The sequence below is a fragment of the Aristolochia californica genome, unplaced genomic scaffold (genome assembly GCF_029961685.1).
Source record: "Aristolochia californica isolate CCGP_79_NKW_82.1479 unplaced genomic scaffold, dmAriCali1.0.hap1 SCAF_3, whole genome shotgun sequence".
Classification (NCBI taxonomy): Eukaryota; Viridiplantae; Streptophyta; class Magnoliopsida; order Piperales; family Aristolochiaceae; genus Aristolochia; species Aristolochia californica.
The window spans coordinates 47,286,041-47,311,776 of NW_027181992.1; the positions used below are offsets into that span (position 1 = coordinate 47,286,041).

General features: G+C 38.9%; 2 protein-coding genes and 1 pseudogene across 3 annotated transcripts; 2 read left to right on the forward strand and 1 right to left on the reverse strand.

Moving 5' to 3' along the window:
• Positions 1–9: 9 nt before the first annotated feature.
• LOC137959674 (coumaroyl-CoA:anthocyanidin 3-O-glucoside-6''-O-coumaroyltransferase 1-like) lies at positions 10–2,411 on the forward strand. The gene is made up of 3 exons (XM_068807009.1): positions 10–24; positions 953–1,562; positions 1,611–2,411. Exons 1-3 carry the CDS (start codon positions 10–12, stop codon positions 2,249–2,251), a joined length of 1,266 nt encoding a protein of 421 aa, XP_068663110.1. The 3' UTR covers positions 2,252–2,411.
• A 559-nt stretch (positions 2,412–2,970) lies between these two features.
• LOC137959675 (mannosyltransferase APTG1-like) lies at positions 2,971–5,546 on the reverse strand (annotated as a pseudogene).
• A 1,235-nt stretch (positions 5,547–6,781) lies between these two features.
• Positions 6,782–23,082, forward strand: LOC137959715 (probable inactive DNA (cytosine-5)-methyltransferase DRM3). 2 transcript variants are annotated; one of them, XM_068807048.1, is made up of 13 exons: positions 6,782–6,876; positions 7,051–7,121; positions 7,227–7,337; positions 8,308–8,360; positions 8,451–8,579; positions 8,813–8,909; positions 9,059–9,105; positions 9,504–9,611; positions 10,451–10,550; positions 13,176–13,288; positions 19,596–19,698; positions 19,815–19,894; positions 21,208–23,082. In XM_068807048.1, the coding sequence occupies exons 4-13, from the start codon at positions 8,358–8,360 to the stop codon at positions 22,552–22,554; spliced, it is 2,127 nt and encodes a 708-aa protein (XP_068663149.1). In that variant the 5' UTR covers positions 6,782–6,876; positions 7,051–7,121; positions 7,227–7,337; positions 8,308–8,357; the 3' UTR covers positions 22,555–23,082. The 2 variants fall into 2 exon arrangements, with proteins under 2 accessions (XP_068663149.1, XP_068663150.1); XM_068807049.1 differs by lacking the exon at positions 7,227–7,337.
• The last annotated feature ends 2,654 nt before the right edge of the window (positions 23,083–25,736 follow it).

A 25,736-nucleotide genomic window follows, 5' to 3' on the forward strand; every position in this document is an offset into this window, starting at 1 on the left:
ATCCATATAATGAAGAACCTTCGTGTTTGTGGGGATTGTCATTCGGTATTTAAGTTGATATCAAAGATCGCCGAGCGACAGATTATATTGAGAGATGCAAATAGGTTCCATCATTTTGAGGATGGAAGCTGTTCTTGTGGGGATTATCGGTGAATTGATTTATTCGGCTGTGATAACTTATTCACTACACAAGTTCAGTCATTATCTCATGTGACCGAAATCATAGAAATTATAAAATCTAGTGGGCACCCTTCACCTTGTTGCTTGACCCAACCCTTTCGGTCGCCACCCTTGGCTGTGGAAGCAATTGATGGTGCCCTCTGCCTTTGCAGAAAGAGGGACAGGAATACCCTTACCCCTCTCACTGAAAGGGGAGGGGGATGTCGCTGCTCTTTTTTAGCAGGAGTTAAGGGTGGGAAAGCCCTTCCCTTTGCAGAAAAAGGGGAAGAAATAATTAAGGGAGGGGCATCTCTCACATTTATTTGGAGGTCCTGATCCCTGTTACAGTTCCTCTGTTCTCTGCGGTCTCTGTTGCAACTAATTAAGGTCATGGCAATTCAAGCATCAGATGACTGCAATTCGCTCGAGACGACACGGTAGCTCCAGCTTCCGTCGTCTATTGCCACCCGCCCCCAGATTGTGGATCAATCATCTCTGCTCTTCCCCTGAGCTCCGGCTGCAACCAGGTGCCGAATATCAACTTCTTTTTCATGGAAAACACTCAAAAGATATTTATCACTCATTTGGTGCTCCTCTCCAGTTCCAGACAGACCTGTCCAATCATCGCAGAATGCGGACGAAGAGTTGATTGGTGTCCCGCAGGAGTGACAGAAAGTCAAAAGCGTTAGACCAGGAATAAAGTATTGTCGATATAAAGACGAAGATGGGGGGAAGCTGAGGACAGCACGGGGCTTTTTTTTTTTTTTGGTCTCTTTCCGTGGCGACTGGTAAGGCCTCCATGAAAGTGCTCCAGAAGGTGAGGATTTCGCCGCCGGCCGGGTCGGTCCCGGCGACCACTCTGCCTCTCTCTTTCTTCGACGTGTGCTGGCTGCCAATGCCGCCGGTCCAGTACCTTCTCTTTTACGAGTTGCCCATTTCTGCCAGGGAATTCCAGCTCAAGCAGTTCCCGACACTCGCACAGGCCCTTTCTCTCTCGCTTCAGTTCTTCTACCCGCTCGCCGGTAACTTGACTCGGTCGCCGGAATCCGAGGACCATGTGATTGCCTACGACGATGAAAACGGAGTGCGGTTCACCCTCGCCCAGTCCGAGGGGGACTTCAGTCATCTCGTGGCCGACGGCCCCAGAGATGTTACACTGTTTCATCATCTAGTCCCTCGGTTGATTACGCCTGAGACGGAAGGCGAAAAGAAGAAGCCCCTGCTAGCTCTGCAGCTCACCATCTTTCCCGGTTCTGGTATCTGCATGGGCATCACCCTGCACCACGTGGTAGCAGATGGGAGCAGCACTTTCCACTTCATGAAATCGTGGGCATCAATTTTCATGGCCGGAGGCGGCGACGTGTTAGTTGTCAAACGAGTTCCCTTGGTTCGACCGCGCTCTGGTCGGAGATGCTGAAGAACTGAAGAGAAACTTCTTGACGGAGCTGAAGCAAAACAAATCCCCGGAGGTATTGGAGAAACGTCGTCCCACCGGCCGGCTTGTTCTCTCCTCCTTCCCTCTCTCTCGCGCCGAAATTCAGAAACTGAGAGACCGAGTGTCGTTGAGCACGCCGGAGACGGGCCCCAACCTGTCCAAATTCATGGTCGCCTGCGCGTACGTCTGGTGCTGTCTCGTCCAATCGCGAGGCGCCGGTCCCGATCCCGGCGAATGGAAGAATCTCCATTTCTGCTGGGTAGCAGGCTGCCGCGCGCGCCTGAACCCGCCGGTTCCTGCTCCCTACTTCGGAAACTGCATCCGACCCGCCTTCGTCCAGTCGACCGATACCGAACTCCGTCGAGCGACAGGACTGGCCACCGCATCGGCGGCTATCCAGAGAGGCGTCCGCGGCTGGACGACGGAGTGCTCAAAGATGCCGCGAACTGGACAACGAGATGTTTCGCTTTCGCCTCGCCGGGAAGCGATACGTTGACAGTCGCGGGATCGCCGAAACTCCAAATATACGAAACGGACTTCGGCTGGGGTCCACCGCGTAAGGTGGAGATCGTTTCGATAGAGTCAACAGGAGCCATGTCGCTGTTGGAGCGCAGAGACAACGAAGACGGACTGGAAATCGGACTAGTCGGAACCTAATCGGAAATGGACCGTTTCACCGCAATTTTTAAACGTGGTATCGGGCTCGGAAGTCCTTGAATGGGGCGAAACGGTATGAGCAATTGTCCGATATTTGACTGTCTTTAATTGCCTTTTAAATTGAGCTCTACACAAAAAGCTCAAGTAAATTTCATCCATCGATGCCACTTTGGTAGAAAAAGAAAAGCTTTCCTGATATATCTCCTGCATCAAATTGAGTTACGATTACAAATAACTAGCAAGAGAAATAATTATTTTCCGGATAACAGCTTCTGAGATCTCCGAGAGAATCTGGAATTCCAGTGAAACTTTCACTGAAGATAACCTGCTTGGCAAGTCTGATTCTCTTTCTATATCTGACAGAAAAGTATCTCATATACCATGAAAGAGACCAAAGGGAAAGATCCAACGGCATAAATCAAAAAACAATATTTTTCTATAGGCATCATAACTAATGAGATAGTTCTTGAAACAGGCGATCCTTAAACTGCTTAGTTAACTGATTTTTATTTGTGATGATAAAAACAATACTGGGACCTAACTAGTTAATTGATTCTGCTAGTCTTTCTGGACAAACTCTGATTTACAGTGATCGAATCAGAAGAAATGCACCCAGCAGAAAAAGAAACTCCAATCAATTCCACTTGTAGTAGCTCAGATTTAGCTGCAGGGAACATAGAAAACTTTAATTCCTTCGTCTCAAATCACCTTGAAGCTTATCACTTGCCTGTGAAAGAATATACAACAATAGATGCTTGAAGCCCCCTATCCACTTTGAAGTGTGCATGGAAGAATCTTTTCATCTGTTCACCATTATATCTATTGACTGACTACTCTGAGAATCAAAGATAACAGAAGCAGAAAAGCTTGATGCCAAGTAGTCCACTGTTTCGACTTACCCCTTTATAGGAATATGAAGTCGAGAATTCTTGTAACTGTCTTTCTTGAGGATCAAATGATACAATGTGACTAGGGAAAGACTAATCTGCCTTCATGTTTGATATGAAACCAACTGGGTCCATCATGAAGTGGTCTGATTCATCCAGCTTACCCTTCTCATTGCTGGAGAGTCATGCACAAGTGCCTTTTATGGAATGACAAACGCATAAAATAAAAAACCGCATGGGTAAATCATGACAAAGTGATGAGTAACATGGAGTGGCATGGCTGGTGTTAGGAAGATAAGGCTCTTCACTTTTCCCCCAGCAGCCTCACTTGCTAGAAAGTTCATAACATCTTCAGCTCCCCTCTCTAGAAGGTTTTCAGGTCAGAGTCAATGAAGGCACTTAAAATAGCCAAAAAAAGAAGAAACATCTTTCTAAATGCACTGAAGCATATTTCTTTAAATTTTTCATGAAACACCCAAGCAGATTATGAAGTAAACTGCAACAAACTGGAAAAGTTGAAAAATGGTAACTAGAAGCCAATTAATCAAACAACTGCTTACTTGATGAACTAAGCTCATGTATAGGGCCATAGGAAGACTAGTTGCAAGAAGAAGAATATAGCCAATTGCATCTTAGTGGGATGCCCTATATTGAAGTTCAAAGATCTTATCCTTTTATTGCTATGATCCATTTCAGGCAATGTACATCAAAGCTATTGGAAGCACTGGCTGGACAAACTAGTAATTCGAGTCCTACTTGTAAGGATAGAATATGTCATGAAGTGAGCAAAGGAAAGCATAAGCTACTAAAATTTACTTGATAGTTTTCTTATTTCATCCTATCACAATCACTTCTCCAGTGAAAAGAATTTCATATGTTCACCCATATGTTCTATTCATATGTCTAAAAGGAAAATGGTCCTCTTTAGCTCGGCAAGTGAGAGATCAAACAAAATGTTAGTTAAGCTACCTGAATTTTTTGTGACCAAGCATGCTGTAAAGCCCCGACACCCATATGATTAGACCAAAAAGTTTTCCATTGTTTAGATTTATGGATTCCAAGAGCTGAGAATGGTAGAAAAGAAAAAAATCATTACTGGAAAACTTTCTATGAAGTACCAATGCCACTTGTGTGTTCCATAGTAGTGTCCACCAGCAGGGAGAAAGTTGAACTTCAGAAAATTTAGTGGGACAAAGACCAATAAACCATACATTATCCAATCCACTAAACCTGTAACTATGATCACTAGGGCAATGAGGACAGAAGAAAGTTATGTGAAAAAACAAGACTACCTTTCAGAAAACATAAAGATGATTCTAGTCATACTTTTCCTTATGAAATATTCTTGGACCGAATACCTAGTTGATGCCCACCAGGTAAGGTCTGTAACCAATTCTTTCCCGACACCCTTTCCTTCTTCCCGGCTTTAGTTTTTCTTTAAAACAGGATTCCACCAACCTTATAGTTCAACCAAATTCAACCGGCCATAATGCTCTTGATCTTACAATGTAAGCCTTTACTTTTGCTCTTCTTTTTCTAGTAGCTTGTAAAGCTATTTGAGTAGAGGGGGGAATCAGGGAAAGATAGATGAGAACATCAGTGGACAGAATCACCAGGAACAAGCATAATGAGCTGCGAAGGAACACGCAATCTTGCCTTGTTTTATAAGATCTGTAACTATTCCTAGCCTTAATATTGCTTACCGTTTGTCACTTAAAACAAGAACATTAACATATATCTTGAGCTGTAAATGCCAATCCACTTCTTTGAAGGCTTTCGAAAAGGAGAAATATTAAAAACAGATATTCCAGAATAAGAATCTAGGACACAGTCTGAAGCATATATTTATGGAAAACCTTCAGTTTTAGTATAACAAAAAAAAGGACAGCTCCATTACCTACCCAACTGGGATCACCTCGAAAACTAAGAACATAATTCTGTCATATGCCTCAAACAGCTCTAGAAGGCCAACATACAACCATGTGATTGCACTTGCTGGTCGGATCCCAACTAAACCTGCCAAAGCCAGAGCCAACTTTCTTGAAGCGGTTGGAACTTATTAGAAGAGCCTCTAAAATAAGGCCAGTAGTAGAGACTAATAACAGTAAAACTACCTCCAGGACGTTTGATAAAAGTCCGAGGAGAACAGACGAACATAAACCAGTTTTTTCAGTTGACGAAGTAGCTGAAAGTAAGTGTAAGTACACCAATTTCCCTGGTTTAGTTTATGTAGTCTGTTTGTTTATAACAGATCAAAGAAGGAAAAAGGACACATTGGCTTTTCATTGAAATTCAAAAGATACAGCCCATTTTGCGACCTGCTAATTAAAAATAAGACAGAGAAGTTTGTATAGATAGAAATTACCGATTGATGAGAACATGGATTGAAGAAGTCGGGGAGCCTTCATCTGCAATTCAAGAAAAGAAATTACAAGTATAAAGAAATTGGATATGCGATCACAGAGTAATGGAAAATCCAAAGATTTGTATTGAAGATGAATACTTTATAAACTCAAATAAACAGAATAACACATTAGTATAGGCTTCCATGACAGTGGAAGAGATCCGACCTATTTTACTAGACAAAAGATCTGACAAATATACAAGTATGTACTTGATGTAAGGAGCTCATCTCAATTCAATAAAGTTTGTGCCGACAGACAAGCTGCCCTACCTAAAACTTTAGAATGCAACGATAAACAAATAATTCACTAGTTTGAATATAATAAGTATTTATTTATAATAAATAAAACAAGTAGAATCAGATTACAAATAAGTTATCTATGTCTCGATTACGCCCAAAGTTAAGTACTAAAAAGATAAATCTTAGAACAATTGAACGACTGAATATAAATAGAATACTAACATAACTATAGAAAAAACAATCACATTTTGAGAAAATTTAGTGGGAGAAACATAATTATTATACATATAAAAGTAATGAAACTCATCCAAGGTTCAAAAGATAAAAAATAATTTTATACCTATGTTTAATATATATAGTGCATTGTGTTCTCTATCAGGATTGAATGGCGATCTTACTCGGTGCAAGCAATGAATGGTTCTATAACTTCATTGGCCTCCAATGGAATTGTTCACCACCTCGAAGGACACAGGGTAGACACACAGGGGGAGGGGGACCTCCCCCCTAATCCCATCTTTTTAGATACTAGGTTTCCTATCATAGCCCCTCTTGACTATTTCCATTAATGACAATTGTTAAGAGTTATTAAGAAAAAAATATTTTATTTATTCATAAACACAATCTTTCCTAAATCTTATAAGAGTTGTCCATTTTTAGAAAGTCAAGAGATCATTCCAATTAAAGTAAAAGTATTTAATTTTGATTTTTAGATTTTTGATAAATATTTTTTTACATGACAATCGTGAAGATAAATTAATATTTTAAATATTTTAATAATTTTAAATTATAAAATTATTATTTGTTATTTAAATTTGACCATATATAGAGTTGGGATATTAGATTTCTATCTTTGGATACGCATGTATCGTATTAAAAAAATTACCCTTAAATAACATCGTATTTTTCTGAAATATGGTCAGACTCTGACGGCATACCAGTACAAAAGGCGTTTTTTTTAAAAAAAAAAATTCCCCGTCGGCACAAAAGCAGAGGGCTTCCATTTGGCTGCGAGCAAGCGCCAGAGGCGCTTCCTTTCCCTCTCTCTCACTCAATTTGCTTGTGTTGAGCTCAAGCCTGGTTTTCAGTCAGCAGAGGTATTTGTTTCAGTTTCTTTTTTAGCGCATTACTTCACATGTATCGTGGTTTCTTTTCTTTACCTGATCGGCGTTTTCTTTCTATTGTATACTTTTTTGGTAAGATTCCTTCGTAAAGATTCAGTTGCTTTGGTTTTGTATTTCGACTAAAGGAAACACTATTTCGTTTAACAGTTCGTCGGGGTTGAAGGGTGTCATTGCATGGGAACTTGATCGGATTTGAGTTTATACGGGGACTTTGCAATGTATGAATTAGAAAGAGAGGTTTGGCGTATTCAATAATTTATTTGCATGGATTTAAAAGAAATCTTATCTGTCGGTTGCTGTTTTCGTAAATGTGGTTTGTATAGCACATCCGTGATCCGTTGGTTCGTTGAGCAAGAACTTCCACGGGCGTGAAATAGTTTCCGCAAAATAGTTCCCCTGGAGTTCCTGGTTAAGTGAAAGATCGACTACCGCATGTATATCATCTTTCTTTGATTAACTTTAGTTCTAATGAAACTGCGCCATTCATCATTTCCACGATGTATTTGATTGTTAATCGACTAATGTAGGGGTTCTAAGAAAATGTGTTTTCTTTTTGCGAGACTAGAAAATTAATCTGTTACTTAGTGCATGCATGTGCGAAAATGTCCTTTGACAATCATTAAAAGTTGCCTTAAGGAAAATCTAACTTTGAAGTGATGTTACTTTTTCCATTTACTGGAAGAAAAGAAAAGATGTGTATGAGCTGCTATGCTCTTCAAATATTTAGATGATGTTGCCAAATTATCTTTTATATTCTCAGCTGATTGTTAAGTTAGTTCCAGGTACATCCAATATGAGTGGCTGAAATTAGAAGGCCTTTTCCCCAACTATTAATCACATGACTTTTCTTCTTGATAATGACCATGTGTGATTATTCGAACTAATTCTCCCTTTCATCCAAGCCTAAATGGGTTTGAGACGTGAATAACACAAACAGGGTACAATTTAATCAGGACACAAATTGGGCCGAATAAGGCGGATATCTTGCTTTGGTACCACAATAAGTTAAAACTGATGACCATTTCAAAATGACTGGCCAAGTTAGAAAATATCTTTTAAGTAATAAGTTTAAAAATTTTCCTACTAAAATGGGAAATGGGATTGTTCCTACTATCACTGATTATGCTCGGGATAAACGTAACCACTAAAATTTTTTTGCCTTATAAAAAATCTGTATAGGTTGATTAGGTTGTTCATATATGTCTCACAAAAAAAAACTCATATTGCTGGCCATTTTCTGATTATGCATCTGACACAGATTTTTGTGAGGTCTATTTTCCTCCGTGTATCTACCAGAAGTACTAACTTGTTGGAGTTGTCTGTTAAATAATATACCATTACTGACTCCATGTTGCATTGATTTGTTGATATAACCAAATTAATGCTGTCTTGTTGTTCCTTCAGTGATTCTATTGAGGATTTGCGGAAGAAGCTGTTTCATTCTCCATTTTAAGATGGTATTTTCTGTTAATTTCTAAGATGGAAAAGCTTTTCTTTGTGAATAGCTATCAGCATGGCATTTCATGGTTCATTCTTTCTATTTGTAGGGAAAAATATTAGACTTTTCGAATGGTGATAGCTCTGCAAACCTGGAAAGTGGTGCTCAGGACATATCAAAAGTCCCAGCCATGGGCATGGAGTTGCATACTCGACCATTCTATATGAAGCCTAAGGAGGTAGATTGCTTCTTGATTATGTACTTGCTCCATCTAAATCAATTCTTTAAAACCTAGTTCTGTAAACCAAATTGTCCTGCTGCTCCCTCTAAAACTCTTATAATGTCAAATCACAGAAATCTACTCTCTGCAATCCCATTTTCTTTTTGCACACATTAATTTATTTATTGTTGTAATCACATTTTTCTGTCAATTTATTTATTTTATTAACCACTTTTTTTAATTGATCATAGGAGAGTTATGCAAGCTCATCTTCCAGTGATCTAAAATCATCCTTTGTGAGTATGGGGTTTTCCCCTGGCCTTGTTGAGAAAGTTATTGAGGAAAATGGTAGGCAGACATTTTGATGCCTACAATTCTGGCATGCATTAACATGTGCATATATTGTACTTTTGCAAATAGAGTATTCCATATATGACACATGTTACATCTGAACTCAGAAATTTTTAATTACTAAATGATTCTATTCATACATCCAGGTGATGCAGATGCTGACTCAATACTGGAAACACTCTTTACCTACTCTGTAAGTGATAACTTCTATGTTTGCGAATCCTTAAGTGGATGGGGACTTCTTTGCTTGCTCTCACCGCACCTGGGTGAGCGAGCTAATTGACGATGGTTTGTCTGTAGGATATTTGGAGGTTGATATACAAGTCTACATTTTCTATCAGATCTTGAATTTTTATACTTATTACATGATATATTTTACATGTACTGTTATGGAATTTTATATCATTTAATGCACGATATTATTCTGTCTCTTGAAAGAAAGGTGAAGATTTGAATATGTGATTAAAAACATTGCCATCTGTGCTTGATAAAGGGAGCGTACAGTTCATGTATTCTAGTTATTTGACATTAAATATATCTTTGCTTAAGATACATATGGCTAATTGAAACTACTCTTTTTGAATGATTTAGGCTTTGGAGAAGTCAAGCATTTCAAATTCTCCTGATGACCAAGTTTCTCCAAAAGCTGAGAAAAGTTCATCTTTGGAATTTTCACTCGGCAGTAGTGAAGAAATTGAGGTAGCTGCATCTCAATGTTATGTTTTAAGGGATTTCATGATATTTGGCTGAATAGTTTGTTTATGTTCTTGAATAAGAATCTAGTATTATTTGCTTCAATTGCCAGATTTTTTTATATGCTTTCTCATTGTCATGCATATGTTGATTATATTCATGAGCTGAACAAATTCTACTGCAGAGTAATATCATTAACACATACATTATTAATGCAAACATTTTTCCCAGTCACTTTTTTTAGCTATGAAGGGTGTGGAAACATGGAGTTATTGCCAATAAGATGTTGAGTTTTCACTGGTCTTGCTTTTGTGCTCAACTACCTTAAAATAGTTTACTTTTCAACTCTTTGGGGAATTTCTTTTAGAGAGGTTGCAAAGGAACTAATTAGATGATGCATGTGGCTGGAAAAAAAAGAAAAAGAAAGAGGACACAAAAAGATGCAATTTTTCATATGACTTAAGGAGTTGGTGTCTGTAGTGGCTTCGTTTTGACAGCTCAAGTTTTGTTTTCTTAATGTTGGATTCCTTTATACTTTTAACTAAGAAACAACAGTTGAATTTTTTATTTTTTCAGGTTTAAGTTGGCATTGGAATTTTTGTTATTTGAGTTTTTTAGCATAAGAAGATATTACTGTCAGTAATCTCTTCTGCTTCTGTGCTTAGCCTTGTAGCTTGCCCTCTTCCTCCAAGATGTGTGGACTTAATATATGTATATATATTATATTTTATATAATGTATGATTTGTATCTTATAGTATGTAATATACACACATTGATAATTTCTTTTGAATAAAATGATATACATGTCTTTTCTGACATTCACTTTTCCTTTTCTTATTTACAGGAAAATGATGAGACTGCTGAGGTTAGTTCAGACAGAAGGAGATCTTTGTTAAAAATGGATTTCTCTTTAGAAGAAATCAATTTTGCAATTGGCAGGCTTGGTATGTTTCTTTTCTTCAGTATATATATATATATATATATATATATATATATATATATATATATATATATATATTTATTATGTTTCTTGAATGCATTTAGGTGCTTATTTCCTGTTAGCTAATTTTAATGTCTTTATTTGAATGGCTTCTGCACACTAAGATCATCGATAATTTAGTTCATTGGCTAAAAAACTAACCAGGAGTTGTATTTTTTTTTTGGAGGTGGGGCAATTAGAAAAGAGTTTTTATTAATTGGGCTTGTAAATGAGCAAATGTACATGATATGAATGATCAAATACAAAGTGAGAGCAACTAAGAAGAACACAGGACAAAAATTCCAGCAAAACAACAATGAAAGCAGCTGAGACCTAAGCGGTTGAACAAGGAGGTGTCAACAGTGGGATGTTGCTGGTGACACATCCCATATTCAATTAGTTTGCATTACTATTGGCACTTTTCTGTGTGGTTTCACGTTAGAGCAATGAACTACCTGTTTTCAATCTTGTCAAAATAAATCAAGAGGCTTTCATTCGAGAAGCCCAACTGATAGCTACTTCTGTCCTTTTCAGCTATGAGTGGAGAAGAGAACATGCTTTTGAAGAGTTTGAGGCTTGGAAGAAGGGCCTCGAGCTCCACTATTTTGAATTAACGGTGATCAAAAGGAGCAGAAATGACAAGGAAAATGGATCGAGAATACCATCTGTTGAAGTTATGTCCCTAATTACACCTCCCCCTCTAGCCAGTCCAGGATTGTCACTAGAGCTAATGTTGAAGTTGACTGTAAGTCAAACCTCTAGAGGAGGAGAGCAGGTTGTGGTGGTTGGTTGAGTTGATTACCAATTTCCAGTTCCTTCTAATTTAGAGCTAGTGAGTTGGAGGGTCTTTGAACTTTACTAGTCCAAAATAGAGTGTAGTGCATTTGTGTTCTCTATCACTCCTAGGGCTTTTGTCTTTTGTTGAAGATTCTCCTATTATGCTGCTTCCCAGTATTCCAAGTTATGGCAGCAAGATCAAACTCAAAAGTTAGCCTATTTGTTCCCAAGGCAATATGATAGCTTGATCCAGAGGAGAGGAGAACCATTTTTTTTTTTTTTTGAAGATGTATTAATAAAACGGAAGAGAACAATGAGAGGGAAAAAAGTGCGGGTCTAATTTGAGAAGTATAGTCATTCCAGATTTGTCTGGCAAGGGGCCAATGGAGAAAGGGTGATCCACTGTTTTAGAGAGAGCACATAGCTTGCAACTCTGGTCTTCACTCCTATTCCACCTCCTGCGGATTTGATCATTTCTGGGAATTTATCTTTTGCTACACACCGTATAGAATGTGTATTTTCCAGGGCTAAAGAAATGTTCACAACTATGTGCCACTAACAATGAATGCTCAAGGTTATACCCACATAATAAGGCATATTGTTTTACAGCGAAGGATCCACAGGAATCACTAATCCAAACCATAGTGCCCTCTCCCCAGCCCCTGATATAATTACTCTATAGAAGAGTGAGGAGTTTTTGAGACGAAGAGCCCATCAAACCCAAACGTAATTTAAGTTGCAGCAGTGAAGACCATTATCACATGATAAAAATACTTAATGGAGAGATGTTGATCTATAGTCACTTTGTAGTAAACAGAAAAAGAGCAATAAAAATGAAATAGTAATAATGGTAAATAATAGTGTTAAGTTGGGTCCAAGACATATCCCTAAATGACTAGCCAACTTAGGAAACCTCTTTCCTAACTAATAAACTCAAGATCTTTGTACTCATTAATCTATGTGGGACTATTCTTTAACACTCCCCTTCACGTGTAGGCCCTCTTTTGTGACTCTACAAGTGGATAGTTTAGGTGTAGGCCCTCTTTTTGTGGCTCTATAAGTGGATACTTTAGGTGTTGGCCCACATATGAATACCTGCTCTGATACCATGTTAAGTTAGGTCCAAAGCTTATCCCAAAATGACTAGCCAACTTGGGAAACTTCTTTCCTAACTAATAAACTCAAGATCTTTATACTCATTAATCCATGTGGGACTATTCCTTAACAAATAGTCTTAAACACAATAATAATATCTTGCCATCTGTTATTCCATTAGATACAAAAAGCTATAGAGGCTAAAGAAATGTTAGCTAAATCTCATGGAATTTATCGTTGTTTCTAAGAGCTAACTGTATGAACCATTTGTGATCGTCTATTACGAATGAGTTTCTGAAGTTATACCTGTTTTCCATTTTATTAAGGATTTTAAATGAAGATATATGTGTTTCATCAAGGAATGAAAAATAGCTATTTATCATTTTTAGGCTTGAAAATAATTTTCTTACAGTATAACATCTTTATTGTTGTTTATGGTATGTTACATAACGTGATCAAGTATGCATGCAGCCCAATGCCATACATCGCTTTGACCTTGGAGCTGCTGGATTGGGATGATATACTATTTTGGGGCTTTTGTTGAATTAGAGGTTTTCTTAATTAAAAACTAAGAAATCTAATTAGTCAATTTGTGGATTACCAGTCAAGCTTGATATTTAAGCAGCTCTAAAGATTTGCAGTGCAGTTTCATGGCCTTGTACTGCCGATTTATACTTCTGTAAGTCAGTGGAATGGGGTTTGACTCAGATTATTGCAGGAGAAGATGTACCTATTGAAGATCTTCTGGATTTTATACTAGCCGCACGAACAGCAGGGAGCTTTGGAGGAAAAGATGTAGATGGGTCAACTAATGATAGCACGAATGATAAGGTAATTTACCTATGCATAAAATTGATTTATGTTACTCTTTTCTTCTCTATAACTAGCATGTGTTTGGATTATTTTGACTTCCTTTTGTAAAGGTTGTATCAATGCAGTTGAATCATGCATTCTATAAAATAAGAATCTTGGAGAGATTTAGAAGACAGAGATAGAAGACATTTAGAATAGAAGAGAGTTTGGAGAAAAGCAGCAAGAGATTCGTTGAGATTGGGCTCAAAATTCGAGCCAGTCCCCTCTTTATAACATCACTTAAGTGGCTTGAAGTATAAGGACAATAATGCCCCTATGTATAATATCCCTTATAAATTCTTTAATACATAACAGAATTATACCCAACTTGAAACATAACATAAAGACAAGTAGTCTAACATGCTGGATGTGTCCTCCACATGAATTTGGTAAAAGGACCAAACTTCCCTTGCATCAGTATTTTAATACTCCCCCTTAAGCCAAAGATTAAATATCTAATAGTTCCCACTTGTTACGAAATGCAAGGTGTTCAAGCCTTCCACGAGGTTTTTTGAGCACATCTCCAAGTTATTCTAAGGACTTCACATATGGGGTGACCACTTTCCCATGTGTGGGAGCATCTCTAATGAAGTGGCCATCAACTTCTAAAAGCTTTATTCATAGAATACTATGTTACTCCTACGAATATAGCAGTTTGATTATCACATTCCATAACTATAGGTTTTGGAGCAAGAAACCCAAACTCAACAAGAACGGATTTCACCCACATAAGCTCACTAATTGTATGTGTCATTGCCCCGTATTGTGCCTTAGCACTAGATCTAGCCACTACGACTTGTTTCTTGCTTTTCCAACTCACTAGGGTATCTCCAACAAAACAGTAGTAACCAGTAGTAGATCTTCTATCCATTTTACACCCAACACAAATTGCATCTGAATATCCCAATATATCAATATTCTCATTTTTAGTATATAGTAACCCTTACTCGAATAACTTTGTTAAAGGCTTGTTTAAGAGTGGTGACATCATCATTGGCCCACGATTGTGCTCTAATAACATCATGTTCAGACCCTAACTTCTAGAAATCTGGCAACTTAATCTGATTTTTCTTTCTATATGTCTTCGACATTTGTAATAATTAGATGAAAGGTATTGATTTCTTGTAGAACACTCCTCGTCTCAGTGAAGTGATCAGTAACTGACATGTCACCCCTCTGCATGTTGAAGTAACGAATATAGTTCATAAATACGAAACATATTGCTTTCTTGAGATAAAATAGAGGCCAGTGTGGTTCACATCTCCTTAGCTGTCCCACAGCTTAAAATCTGGGTGATACAATGTAACTTCATGTTGTTCACCAACCATGTTGTCACCTGGTTGTCTTCAGCTTCATAATCTTCATTCATATGGATAGGGAGATCATCTTTGATATACATGGCTATTCTTTTGACCTTCAATAACATAAGTACCAACCTGGATCAATTTACATAATGTTATCCATTCAATCTAACTGAAGTAATCTGGATAGATTGAAAGTATTTGTTGTCTGAACTCTCAACAGGTTTAAGTGTAACTTCCTGCTTGCTGGATTCTGCCATTTATCCCACCACAATTTTATCCAAATCAAGCCCCTTTATTCCAAAAAAATTCCAACCCCCACAACAAAAGATCTCTGCGCAGATTAAGTGGGCCCCACATGTCAAAATTAGGTACAGTCAGTAGACTTAAGGCACAATCTGATGGGTAACGACGGCACATGCATTCTTCAAATCAGTAATTAAACTTGAGAAAAATCAGTTTGGAGGACACCTGGTATGACGATGCAGGCAAGAGGTGATGATGCTGGTCTTGGAAGGAGTGCATAGGTAAGAAAGGGGCTAGGGTTTCAGTTAGGGACCCACCCCTTTTAAGGGCAGTACATTATATGGACTGCTCAATAGGCTGTAGAAATCATCAACCAAATGGTTATGGCAGGAAGAAGAAGAAGAAGAAAATTTTGATTTTTAGCCTACCAGTCCAGAATTGGTGGAAAGGACCTTCAATAGGGTTTTTTTTTTTTTTTTTTTTTATGAAATGTGAATTTTATTAAGAGAAACAAAAGGAGCTAACTCCTGACAACAAGAGATTGCAAGGAGGCTCCTTGCTTGGCTAGAGCATCAACTACAGAATTTGCTGATCTCGGAATGAGAGACCAGAAACACTCTAAGAGATTTACAATATCCAAAACTTCAAAAAAAACATCCCAGTGACGCCACGAAGGAGTAGAGGCATGCTGGCACCAACCGATCACTACCTTAGAGTCTCCCTCGATCAGGATAGGTCTGGAGCAATGATCACGAAAAACACGAAGCCCATTGAGGAGGCTTTGGAGTTCAGCCGTTGTAGAGTCTGCAATACCAAGGGGCCCGAAGAAAGAGATGATCTGGTTCCCAAGAGAGTCCCGGATCACGCCACCAAACCCAGCTAAGCCAGGCTTACCAAGAGAAGAGTTGTCGAAATTCAGCTTAAGGACTCCAGCAGGAGGCGGGGTCCATTCGCATATGACAGGAGGCTTCGAGGAGAGGTGGAGCTGGGCTAAGCTTCTCCAATTATCCCTGATGGATGTTCTAGAGAACGGGGAGAAGGTCTTTCTTGAGTGAAGCCAAGTAGCAATATTGCCTGAGATGGTTTCAATAACTCTATCTTGAGTGCTGGGTTTGGCATTGAATCTTCGTTGATTTCGCTCCAGCCAAAGACCCCACAGGATGAATGCGAATATAGCAGAGATCATCAGTTTCCCAATACCGGGGATAGGAGTTCTAGCAAGCATACGACAGGTGGCTGAAAAATCCTCAGGGAAGCAGAGTTGGAGCCCAATTTTGTTAAGAATCGATGTCCAAATCCCCCAAGAGAAAGGGCACAAAAGGAGCAGGTGGCTTACAGTTTCTTCATGTGCATGGCAGAAAGGGCAAATGGGGTCAACTCCGCGGTTGCCACGAATTCTGAGGTTGTCGGCAGAGAGAATCCTATTACGGCAAACACTCCACATGAAGAATTTTATTTTTGGGGAGGCACTAAGACGCCAAGTGAATTCCACGGCATGCTTGGGACCCCGAGTGATCTCTCCTCAAATAACAAGATAGGCGGAGTTGACAGAGAAGGAGCCACTTTTATCTGGCCACCAGATTAGCTTGTCTGATTTGTTAGCTTGGATTTTGGTTGACTGCAAAGTGTCCAACAGTTGACTGGTTTCAAGACCTTCTGAATCAGATAAGCCACGACGAGGCTGAATGTTCCATCCCCCATTATCAGCAACTTCAAATACTGTGGAGGCTAGGAAAAGTGCTCTGAAGAGGCATATCCCCCAACCATAAATCTTCCCAAAATCTGATATGATGGCCATCTCCCATATAAAATCGGATTGCTGCTGAGAAAGTAGGAGTCAAGAGATAAAGCGACCGCCATATAGGAGATCCTTCTATTTCCCCCATTTGTCCATCATTTTGAGGAAACGCCGAGCTTTGAAAGCACCATATTTTTCCAAAGGTTTGGAGCTGATGAATTGAGTTGCCAAATCCATTTTAGGAGTAAAGCCTGATTCATGTCTTTGGAGAGTCGAATTTCGAGACCTCCAAAAATTTTTGGAAGGCAAACTTCCTCCCAGTTGACCAAATGGTACTTGAAATCCGGGTATTCCCTCTCCAAAGAAAACGTTTCTTCATTTTATTAAGTTGCTGACAAATAGAAGTTGGGCAAGGCATGAAGGAGAGATAATAGTTTGGGATGCCAACGATACATGATTTCAAAAGAGTCAACCTTCCAGCCTTGCTAAGCAGATGACCCTTCCATGATGCAAGACATAATTCCATCTTCTCTATGACTGGAATCCAAAGATCTTTGCAAATACGACCAGTGAACAGAGGGAGGCCAAGGTAAGTGCAAGGGGTGGATAAGATTACACACCCAAGCACCTCTGCTATTTCTGAGTGAGAGTTTGGCTTGATATTGAATCCAATCAAAGAAGTTTTCCTCTAATTGACTTTCTGACCTGAGTAGATTTCAAAGAGCCCCAAAACTGCCTTTACTTTTTTTATGTTGTCTAGTGTTCCTGCACCAAAAATCAAAGTGTCGTCCGCATATTTAAGCACCAGAATGTTGAAAGCCGAGGAGTTGTTGGTTGGATGCAACCATCCGCATTCTTTGGCTGAGACTAGCATAGCAGAAAGAAATTCTGCCACAATGTTGAAAAGAAGAGGGGAAAGAGGGTCACCCTATCTCAATCCTCTAGATCCTTTGAAGCATCCACAAATTGTTTCATTTAAGATAAGAGAGTACGAAGCGGAGGACAAATAGCTGCTAATCCAATATCTCCAACGATCTCCAAAGCCCATCCTACTCATAATGTCATCCAGTAGACTCCAATTTACCCGGTCAAATGCCTTTTCTAAATCCAGCTTAAGGATAAAGATTGAATCCTTTGAGCGAGAAAACTTATCAAACAACTCGTGCGCCGCCATAGCCGAGTCCAAGATGTTTTTGCCCTTTAAGAAAACACTCTGGCCATGGCTAATAACAAGTGGGAGAACTATTTTGAGTCTGTTTGTGAGGAGTCTAGCAATGATCTTGTATGAACTTGAAATGAGGCTGAAAGGACGAAAGTCACCAGGGGTCTCGACATTTCTCTTCTTGGGGATTAGAGAGATAAAAGAAGCTCCCATGCTGAGGAAGGAGATGCCAGTCATGAAGAAGTCTTCAACCATTTTATAAATATCTCCCTTGATAATCGACCAAACACGGTGGTAGAATTCACCATTAAAACCAATAGGGTTGATCAATGTGGAAAAGCCCAAGAACGTCTTCTATTGCTCTGATACCATGAAAAGTAAGAATCTTGGACAGATTTAGAAGAGGGAGATGGAAGAAATTGAGAAGAGAAGAGAGTTTGGGAAAGCAACAGGAGCTTGTTGAGATTAGGCTCAAAATTCGAGCTAGTCCCCTCTTTATAACATCACTTTTTTTTTTTTTTTTTGAAGAGTTATAACATCACTTCTTTAATACATAACAGATGATACCAAACCTGAAACATAACATAGAGACAAGTAACCTAACATGCTGGAGTCATGACCTCCACACAAGTTTGGTAAAATGACCAAACTACCCTTGCATCAGTATTTTAACGCATTCAAAAAAACAGATGGTGCTGTTTTCACTTTGACTGTCTTTACATGCTTCTAATATGCTTCTATTTCTTGAGATGGAACTATGTGGGCTATGAACTAGTAATGCACAGGCATTGTGGGTGAAGTGTGAAGTTTGTTAAGAAATAAAAACATACAGTTTGAGTTTATTTCACTCTTGTACCAACTACCAAGAATAAAAATCAAATCGCTCATAAAAACTTGAGGAGTTGGATAAGCTATATCACTAAAAATACACACCAAGTTGGACTTTTCTAGCCCATAAAATTGTTGGATTAAAGAGCCTATCTCATTGTCTTACATGTGATAGATTAGAAGAAAGAAAGAAAATACATCCTAGTATTTTTTTGGAAATATATACTTCCTAGTATATTAATGCTATAAACAATTAAATCAGAAAGTATTACTGAGTTGCACATAACATGTACTGACTGGTGAGCATGAATTGCCTTCACTCTGGCTAAATGCCAGAAAAACATGCAGGTAAACTGCATTTGACAGTTGGATATGTAGAGTTGTGATTTCTAGATAGTATGGAGCATTAAAACTCTATTGCTTATCTTTTGAAAGGTGGAATCGAGGAAGTCAAACATGAAATATAAAAGGGAAGTAGGATCTGAAAGAGGGGTAAGGAAGATGGGAAAATGATAACAGAACTTAAAGTGGGAGAATAAAAAGGAAAGGTGATATCTGCAGTTCCTTTTGTCTATATCTGTACTTCTAAGCAATATGAATGAACTTGTCACGGTTGGACCTGCCAGTTGTTTATTCCATCTGTCTAATAGATTTGATTTGGTGGATTATTTTGCAGAAAAAGAAAACGGGGCATTTCGAATATTTTCTAACCCATTTTGCATAACTGGTCTTTAATGAAAGGCCTTAATAATGGTGCCATAACATTTGGGACTCTTAAAAGCATCTGCAAATGACCGAAAGGGCCTTGGCACAACAGCTGTGCTCCCATGTAATTTCTGAAATTGCCAGGAGAATATTTAGCTCTTAAGAGAAGAGTTCTATTATGTGATTCTTTTTTCTGTCACATTGCATCACCTTTGTCATTAAACTATTTTGTTTGCTTGTTCATGTAGTTTATCAGTGCTTATATCAGAAGTTCAAGTTCTTCATAATCTGTTCTTGAATTACCAGGTAATTACCAATGAAACTCTATTTGGGACTATGGATAAGACACTTCGCTTACTTGAAATGGGTTTTAGAGAAACTGAAATATCAGAAGCTATTGGTAATTTTGGTGAGTAATTTACTTAGTAATGTTTCTAGTCACAGATTAAAGTCCTTTAAGTTTTTTTTTTTTTTTAAAGGTTAAACTGCATCTGCATTCTGTCTGAAGCCTATGCTGATTATCAGGTGCAGGAGTTCCAATATTGGAGCTAGCTGATTCCATCTTTGCTAATCAAATTGCTGAGAGATCTGTAAAGGAGGAGAAGGTGAGTTTTCTTGCTGGTTATGTTCTTCTCTTGTTGCAATTATTAGCTTTGTTTTCTCCAGTTTATTTCTATTGCTTGCTCAAAGAAATTCCTCTAAACATGTGGTTCCAGTTGGGTAAATTCTCTCGTCATTCAAAGTTCATACGAGAATGCCACTGTTAGAACCAATGTTGTCAGACCTGGGTTAGGCTCTTCTCTTTTTTTTGTAAAAGAAATCTCTAAAACCTAAGGGGAGCTTAAAACTACTAGTAGACCTAATCGTTTCTACAGTTTTAATCGCTAAACTGGCTCAGTCAGTCAGACCAGGGGGAAAAAGTGGAGAAGCTAAGCTTTCATTGTCAGGAAGGGCCCTGCACCACTCCTGCCATCTTTCTGACTGACATGGGTGGGTGGATGCCCGACTCCAACCGAAGACTGCGGCAGGCCAGGGCAGCATCCACTCCCCTCTCTACATTTTTGTTCTGCACGACTGGGGGATGCTTGCTGAAGGAAGTGGGGAGGAATGTGTGGAGCAGTCCCCTTCCTGTTCCTCTCTGTTTCAGGAAAAGCAGAAAGGGATAGGGAAGGAGGCTCCTCCTGTCCCTCCTAATCATCCATCATGCAGCTTCCAAACAAGTGGGGGGAGGGTGGGGTGTCCTTTTTTGAGAAAGGCGGAAGTTTTCAAAGGTCTGAAAGCAAAAAAAAAAAAAGCTCCATTACAATGAGAGAAAAAATCATTTTCTGGGATCATTTGTGTGATCATCTTCTCATTGAAGTCACTCCAAAGTGGTGATCGGCTGGTGCTCCTCCTATTCCGAGGCCCCCTGGTGTCACTGGGCAGTTTTCCATGAAATTGTAGACATTGCTTTCTTGTTTAATTTTTCTTTTGTCTCATCATCCTAGGTCAGCTAATTTCTTAGCCGACTCCCTAACTAAACAAGGAGCCTCCCTCCAATTGCTTGTTGTAAAGGGGGTGCTCTTTTAATTGTTATTGTTTTGTTTTGGCTTTGCCTTGAATGAAATTCACTATTTTTATAATTCACCATCGTTTTGGCTAATCATCTATAATTCACCATTTTTTGTTTAAAGGAGCCTCCATTACAATGAGAGATTGGAGGGGAACTCCTTGCTTAGCAAGTGAGTCAGCTACATGATTAGCTGATCTCTGAATAAAATTCCAACTACAAGGAAAAGAACTAGAAATGTCTAAAATCTACTGGAAGTCTCCAATGATGCCAGGAGGGTTTGGGGTGTCCTTGCATGATGTTTGGTCTTTTATCATCTTTTAGTATTTTGTTCGCTCAAGAGTTCACTTCTTTCTTGTTTTTGTGCAGGATGATCCATCACAAATTGATGGCCACAGGAGTGAAAACAATTCCGAGTCCACAGGTAGTGCATCGCGAGAAGAAATTCGTTTTGGAGAAACCAAGCCATTAAGTTCATACGGTATTCCTTGTTTTAAGAATTCTGACTGTAGATCAACAGAAAAAGGTAAAAGAGCAAATGTCATGTCCTCAGATGACAATTTTGGTCAAAAGAGGGGAAGACTAGATTCTTTGGATGACAAATTATCTTCTTTCAAAAAACCCAAGCCTGAAGCTGGAGAAATGGAAACAGAAACAAGTTCATCTAAAGAGCTACATGAATGGATGGAAACAAAACCAACCGTATCAGTGAGTGCTACTCCACCACTGAGCAGATACTGCGTGAACTCTCAACGTTTAGATAATAGATCACCTTATTTTTTGTATGGGAATGTTGCGGATATCTCTAAGCAAACTTGGGCAAAAATTTCTCAGTTTCTATATCATATTGAACCAGAATTTGTGAATACTCATTTTTTCTCAGCATTCATAAGGAACGAGGGATATATTCACGATCTTCCCCAAGAAAACAGGTTCCACATCCTTCCAAGACCAGCAATGACAATTGAAGATACATTCCCACAAACAAAGAAATGGTGGCCCTCTTGGGATACAAGGAAACAGCTGAGTTACATCAGGTCTGGAAATGTGGAAATGGACCGAATATGTGATAGAATACGACAGATATTAGTAGATTCACAAGGTGTGCTTTCAAGGGAACAACAGGTAGATATCCTCCATCAATGCAAGAATAATAATCTTTTATGGGTGGGTTTGTACAAAGTCACCCCCATTGAGCCTGATCAAGTGGAAAAGATATTAGGCTATCCAGTGGGTCATACACAAAGTTGGGCTAGTGGGTCAAAAGAAAGACTTAGAGTACTCAGAAACAGCTTTCAGACAGACACACTGGGTTATCATTTATCAGGTTTGAAGCGGATTTTCCCAGATGGTTTAAGGCTTCTATCTGTTTTCAGTGGGTCTGGAGGTGCGGAAGTTGCTTTGCACCGTCTTGGGATTCATCTTAAAGTGGTTGTCTGTGTTGAATCATCCAAACTTAATCGAGAAATTCTTAGGAAGTGGTGGAATGAGAGTAGGCAAACTGGGGAATTAGTTATGGTTGAGGATGTAGAAGCTCTGAGAGTAAAAATGATGGATAAATTTATTGCACGTTTTGGTGGGTTTGACTTGGTTATAGGGGGGAACCCCTGTACTGAAACTGATAGGGAGAGCTCAGCTGGCATGAATTTCCCTCTATTTTTTGAATTCACGCGTGTTTTACAACGTCTGAAGCAGAGGATGAGAATTAACAGATGATCCAGGAAGTCTTAATTTGTCTTTGATTCATGACACCAGTTCAGAGGACACATTATGCGCTAACTATATTCCCATTAATTGGAAACCATTCTTTCTGTGATCTAATTGCTAGTCGAAGTTCTGAGAATCTACACAGTTTGTTCTGCAATATAATTGATTACTGCCTTAAAATGTAAATGCTTTGAATTGCATCAGTTATTGCACTTCTTGGACACGGGCCAGTGGCTGCTGTAGAACTGATGCTTTGATCTCAACCATGCTTCTAATTGATCTAATTGCTAGTCGAAGTTCTGAGAATCTACACAGTTTGTTCTGTGATATAATTGATTACTGCCTTAAAATGTAAATGCTTTGAATTGCATCAGTTATTGCACTTCTTGGACAGTGGCTGCTGTAGAACTGATGCTTTGATCTCAACCATGCTTTCCGGCCTATTTGAAGGCAAGAGGGCTTTAACAATCCTTGAATAATTCTTTCCATGTACAAAATATATTGTGTATCCTTTACAGCTCTATTATGTCATGTATCCATCAGGGCAACTTGGATCATGGTCAGTGAATGATTGAACTGAACTGTTCTTCTGGTGAGTCTACTCTATATTGCCTATGCCTGCTTCTCCAATGATATTGGCGATTTGTGGATGAACTGCAGCTGCAGATGATTTCATGTGTGCCCTTTCAGGCCAGCACTGGCCGGGAACAAACCAATCAGATTTCTTCATAGTGGGATGGACAAGTTGTATCATATTTGTGGTTGGGTGAGGTTGTTTGCTGTGTGAGTTGGGGTAGAATGGTACAGGAACTTGGAAGGATCCCCTGAAAAATGAAAGAAGAGTGAGCCTCTGAAACTGCTTACTCGTATTGGTTAGGTCGAATTGGTTTCATTCACATAGTGTGGGTGGATCTCATTCTTCCAACGAATAAGAGAGCCGTTTTAGATTCTAGCTCGTTTTTCCTTTCAGGACCTCGACACCAGAAGCTCTAAAAAATGTATTTAAAAGACATTGAAAGCTAAGGGAAAGCAAAGGGAAACATATTTGAAGCAGAAGAGGGGAGCCTTTGAAACTGCTACCACTTATCCGTAGGAGGGAGATATGAGATCCTTTCATGGTGGGTTGGTCTCTCACCCCCAACGAATATGACAAGTATAAGCCTGTGCTGAAGCTATGTTGTTCCTAGATTTCAGTTGGGTTAAAAACAAAATAAGTACTGTAAATCATGACTTCGATTGTCAACTCTTACAGGAGAGTCGGAGCATTCCTGACCACCGCTGCTTGGGTCCTACGAACATCAAATCTATAATTGCGCTGTATCTTCACAGATCAAATCATCTACTTGTCCAAGGTCATTTACCAGAAATTCAGAAGAAAACATTGAATTCAACTCTCCATGACAGGACCAGTCAAGTTTCTGCCCCACTGACAACAGTTGATTGCAGGCTTCTGAGTCTAAATCCACTCAGTCAATGGACAGAAACCTTTGGAGATCGCCAGAGAATTCCATCTGGCTATGTTAAAAGCCCCAGAATGGTGAATAGTAACAAGGCTGGATATTAAATTACTTGATAGTTGAACTTCTCTCGCCATCAACCAGTCCGGGGCCCTCCACTCAAGCAATGGCTGGGATGATCACAATGATTACCGCTTCATGCCAGACAAAATCATTCCAATTCAATGCAATACTTTCACACCCCCAAGAAAAAGTCCAAGAAAGAGAAACCAGAGAAAAAAAAACACAGAAAAGAACAAGGGTTTTGTGTGGTTCGTAGGTGAGTGAGCTTCTTCTCTCTTTTTGATTATACAAATGAGACATCACCACCAAGATCTGATTAACCCAAAACCCTTCACTTTCCCACGGAAAAGGATGGCTTTGAGTGCGATCACCAGCTTAAAAGTGTTAAATAACCTCAAGTTTATGACCAGCTTTCGTGTTGGAAAGCTTTAAAAGAGGAGAATGCATCATGGTTTCTGGTCTGTGGTGGGACAGAGTCATTTGGAGATGCTGAAATGCACTTAATAATTCAGACTTCTTTTGTTTCTCCACTGTTCACCTCTGATTGAAAACCTGCAATGAAAATGGGTCTCACTAAGGATTAAAGTCATGATGCTCTTTTGGTGTATAATCCACAATTTTTTTGTTTTATATCATCGTTAATGTCGCTGTTTTTCGGCTTTATTGATTGTTAATCTACTGGCTAAAAGTTTTGTGGAGGTCAAGGAATGAGAGTAGGAAAAAGACTTTGATGCCATTAATCTCAAAAGCAGATTCCTCTTGTAATTTATTGCTGTCTTCTTTCCTTTTTAATATTTAAAGGAGGAACCACTTGAGAACTTAGTGAGAATATACAAAAACCCCTCTTTCCACCATTAGTCTTCTTTAGATTCACGTGAACAGTGTAGGCAAGACTAGAGAGATTCCATTGCTTCTTCAATTATGGACTACCAACTTCTGCATTAGTATAGCTTAATTGATCCTCAAGTAGCCCTAATTAAGATATTAACTATACTCAGAGTTGGTGTGTATGACACTCTTCTTCTTCTTTCTTCTGGCTAAAGTAGCCTGAGGGGTCAAGAGGCTTCACCAGATAGAGATGGTTAACAATCATGCTAAGTGGAGGTTATAATTCAGATATACCTCCACTTGAGAATAGGCTTTTCTAGCTTCAAAAGTGTAAAAGGTTAAGTTGGTAGTTTAGTGGAAGTAATTGTCTCTTGTTAATGCCATGTGTCGTGCCAAGACTGTGCCAAGTCGGATTTCCTTTTTAATGAATTACATGAAACTTTTGTCAAATTTCATTTGATCAAATAATTTAAAAGAATTTATATATGTCTTGTTTTGGCCTATATTAGCAGGTACTTGATACATGTAAACTGATATGTGAAAAAAATTATCGATATGACATAACATCTATGAACAAAACGAGTGAGAGGATCGCCCACGTTTGCCCCCCGCATACTCGATATTTAGGTTAAAGGGCTCACACCTCTCTTTCTCACCGAAAGAGGGAGAGAGAAAGAGAGATTCTCACTGAAAGAGTAATTTTAATATTATTGATAAATATAAATATAAAAGAATTCCCCATCCTTTAACCATTTCAAGTTCAAAGAGTAATATTTTTAAAAAGTATAGTTGAAATTTTTACAGTATGACTTGTCCCATTTTAGTTGTCACCTCCACCACTTG

Excerpts from the sequence above, each read along its gene's own strand:
- LOC137959715 (XM_068807048.1), top strand. Across the intron at positions 8,910-9,058 it reads GAAAGTTATTGAGGAAAATG|GTGATGCAGATGCTGACTCA; the intron begins GTAGGCAGACAT and ends TCATACATCCAG. Across the intron at positions 13,289-19,595 it reads ATGATAGCACGAATGATAAG|GTAATTACCAATGAAACTCT; the intron begins GTAATTTACCTA and ends TTGAATTACCAG.
- LOC137959674 (XM_068807009.1), top strand. Across the intron at positions 1,563-1,610 it reads CTTGGTTCGACCGCGCTCTG|CAAAACAAATCCCCGGAGGT; the intron begins GTCGGAGATGCT and ends ACGGAGCTGAAG.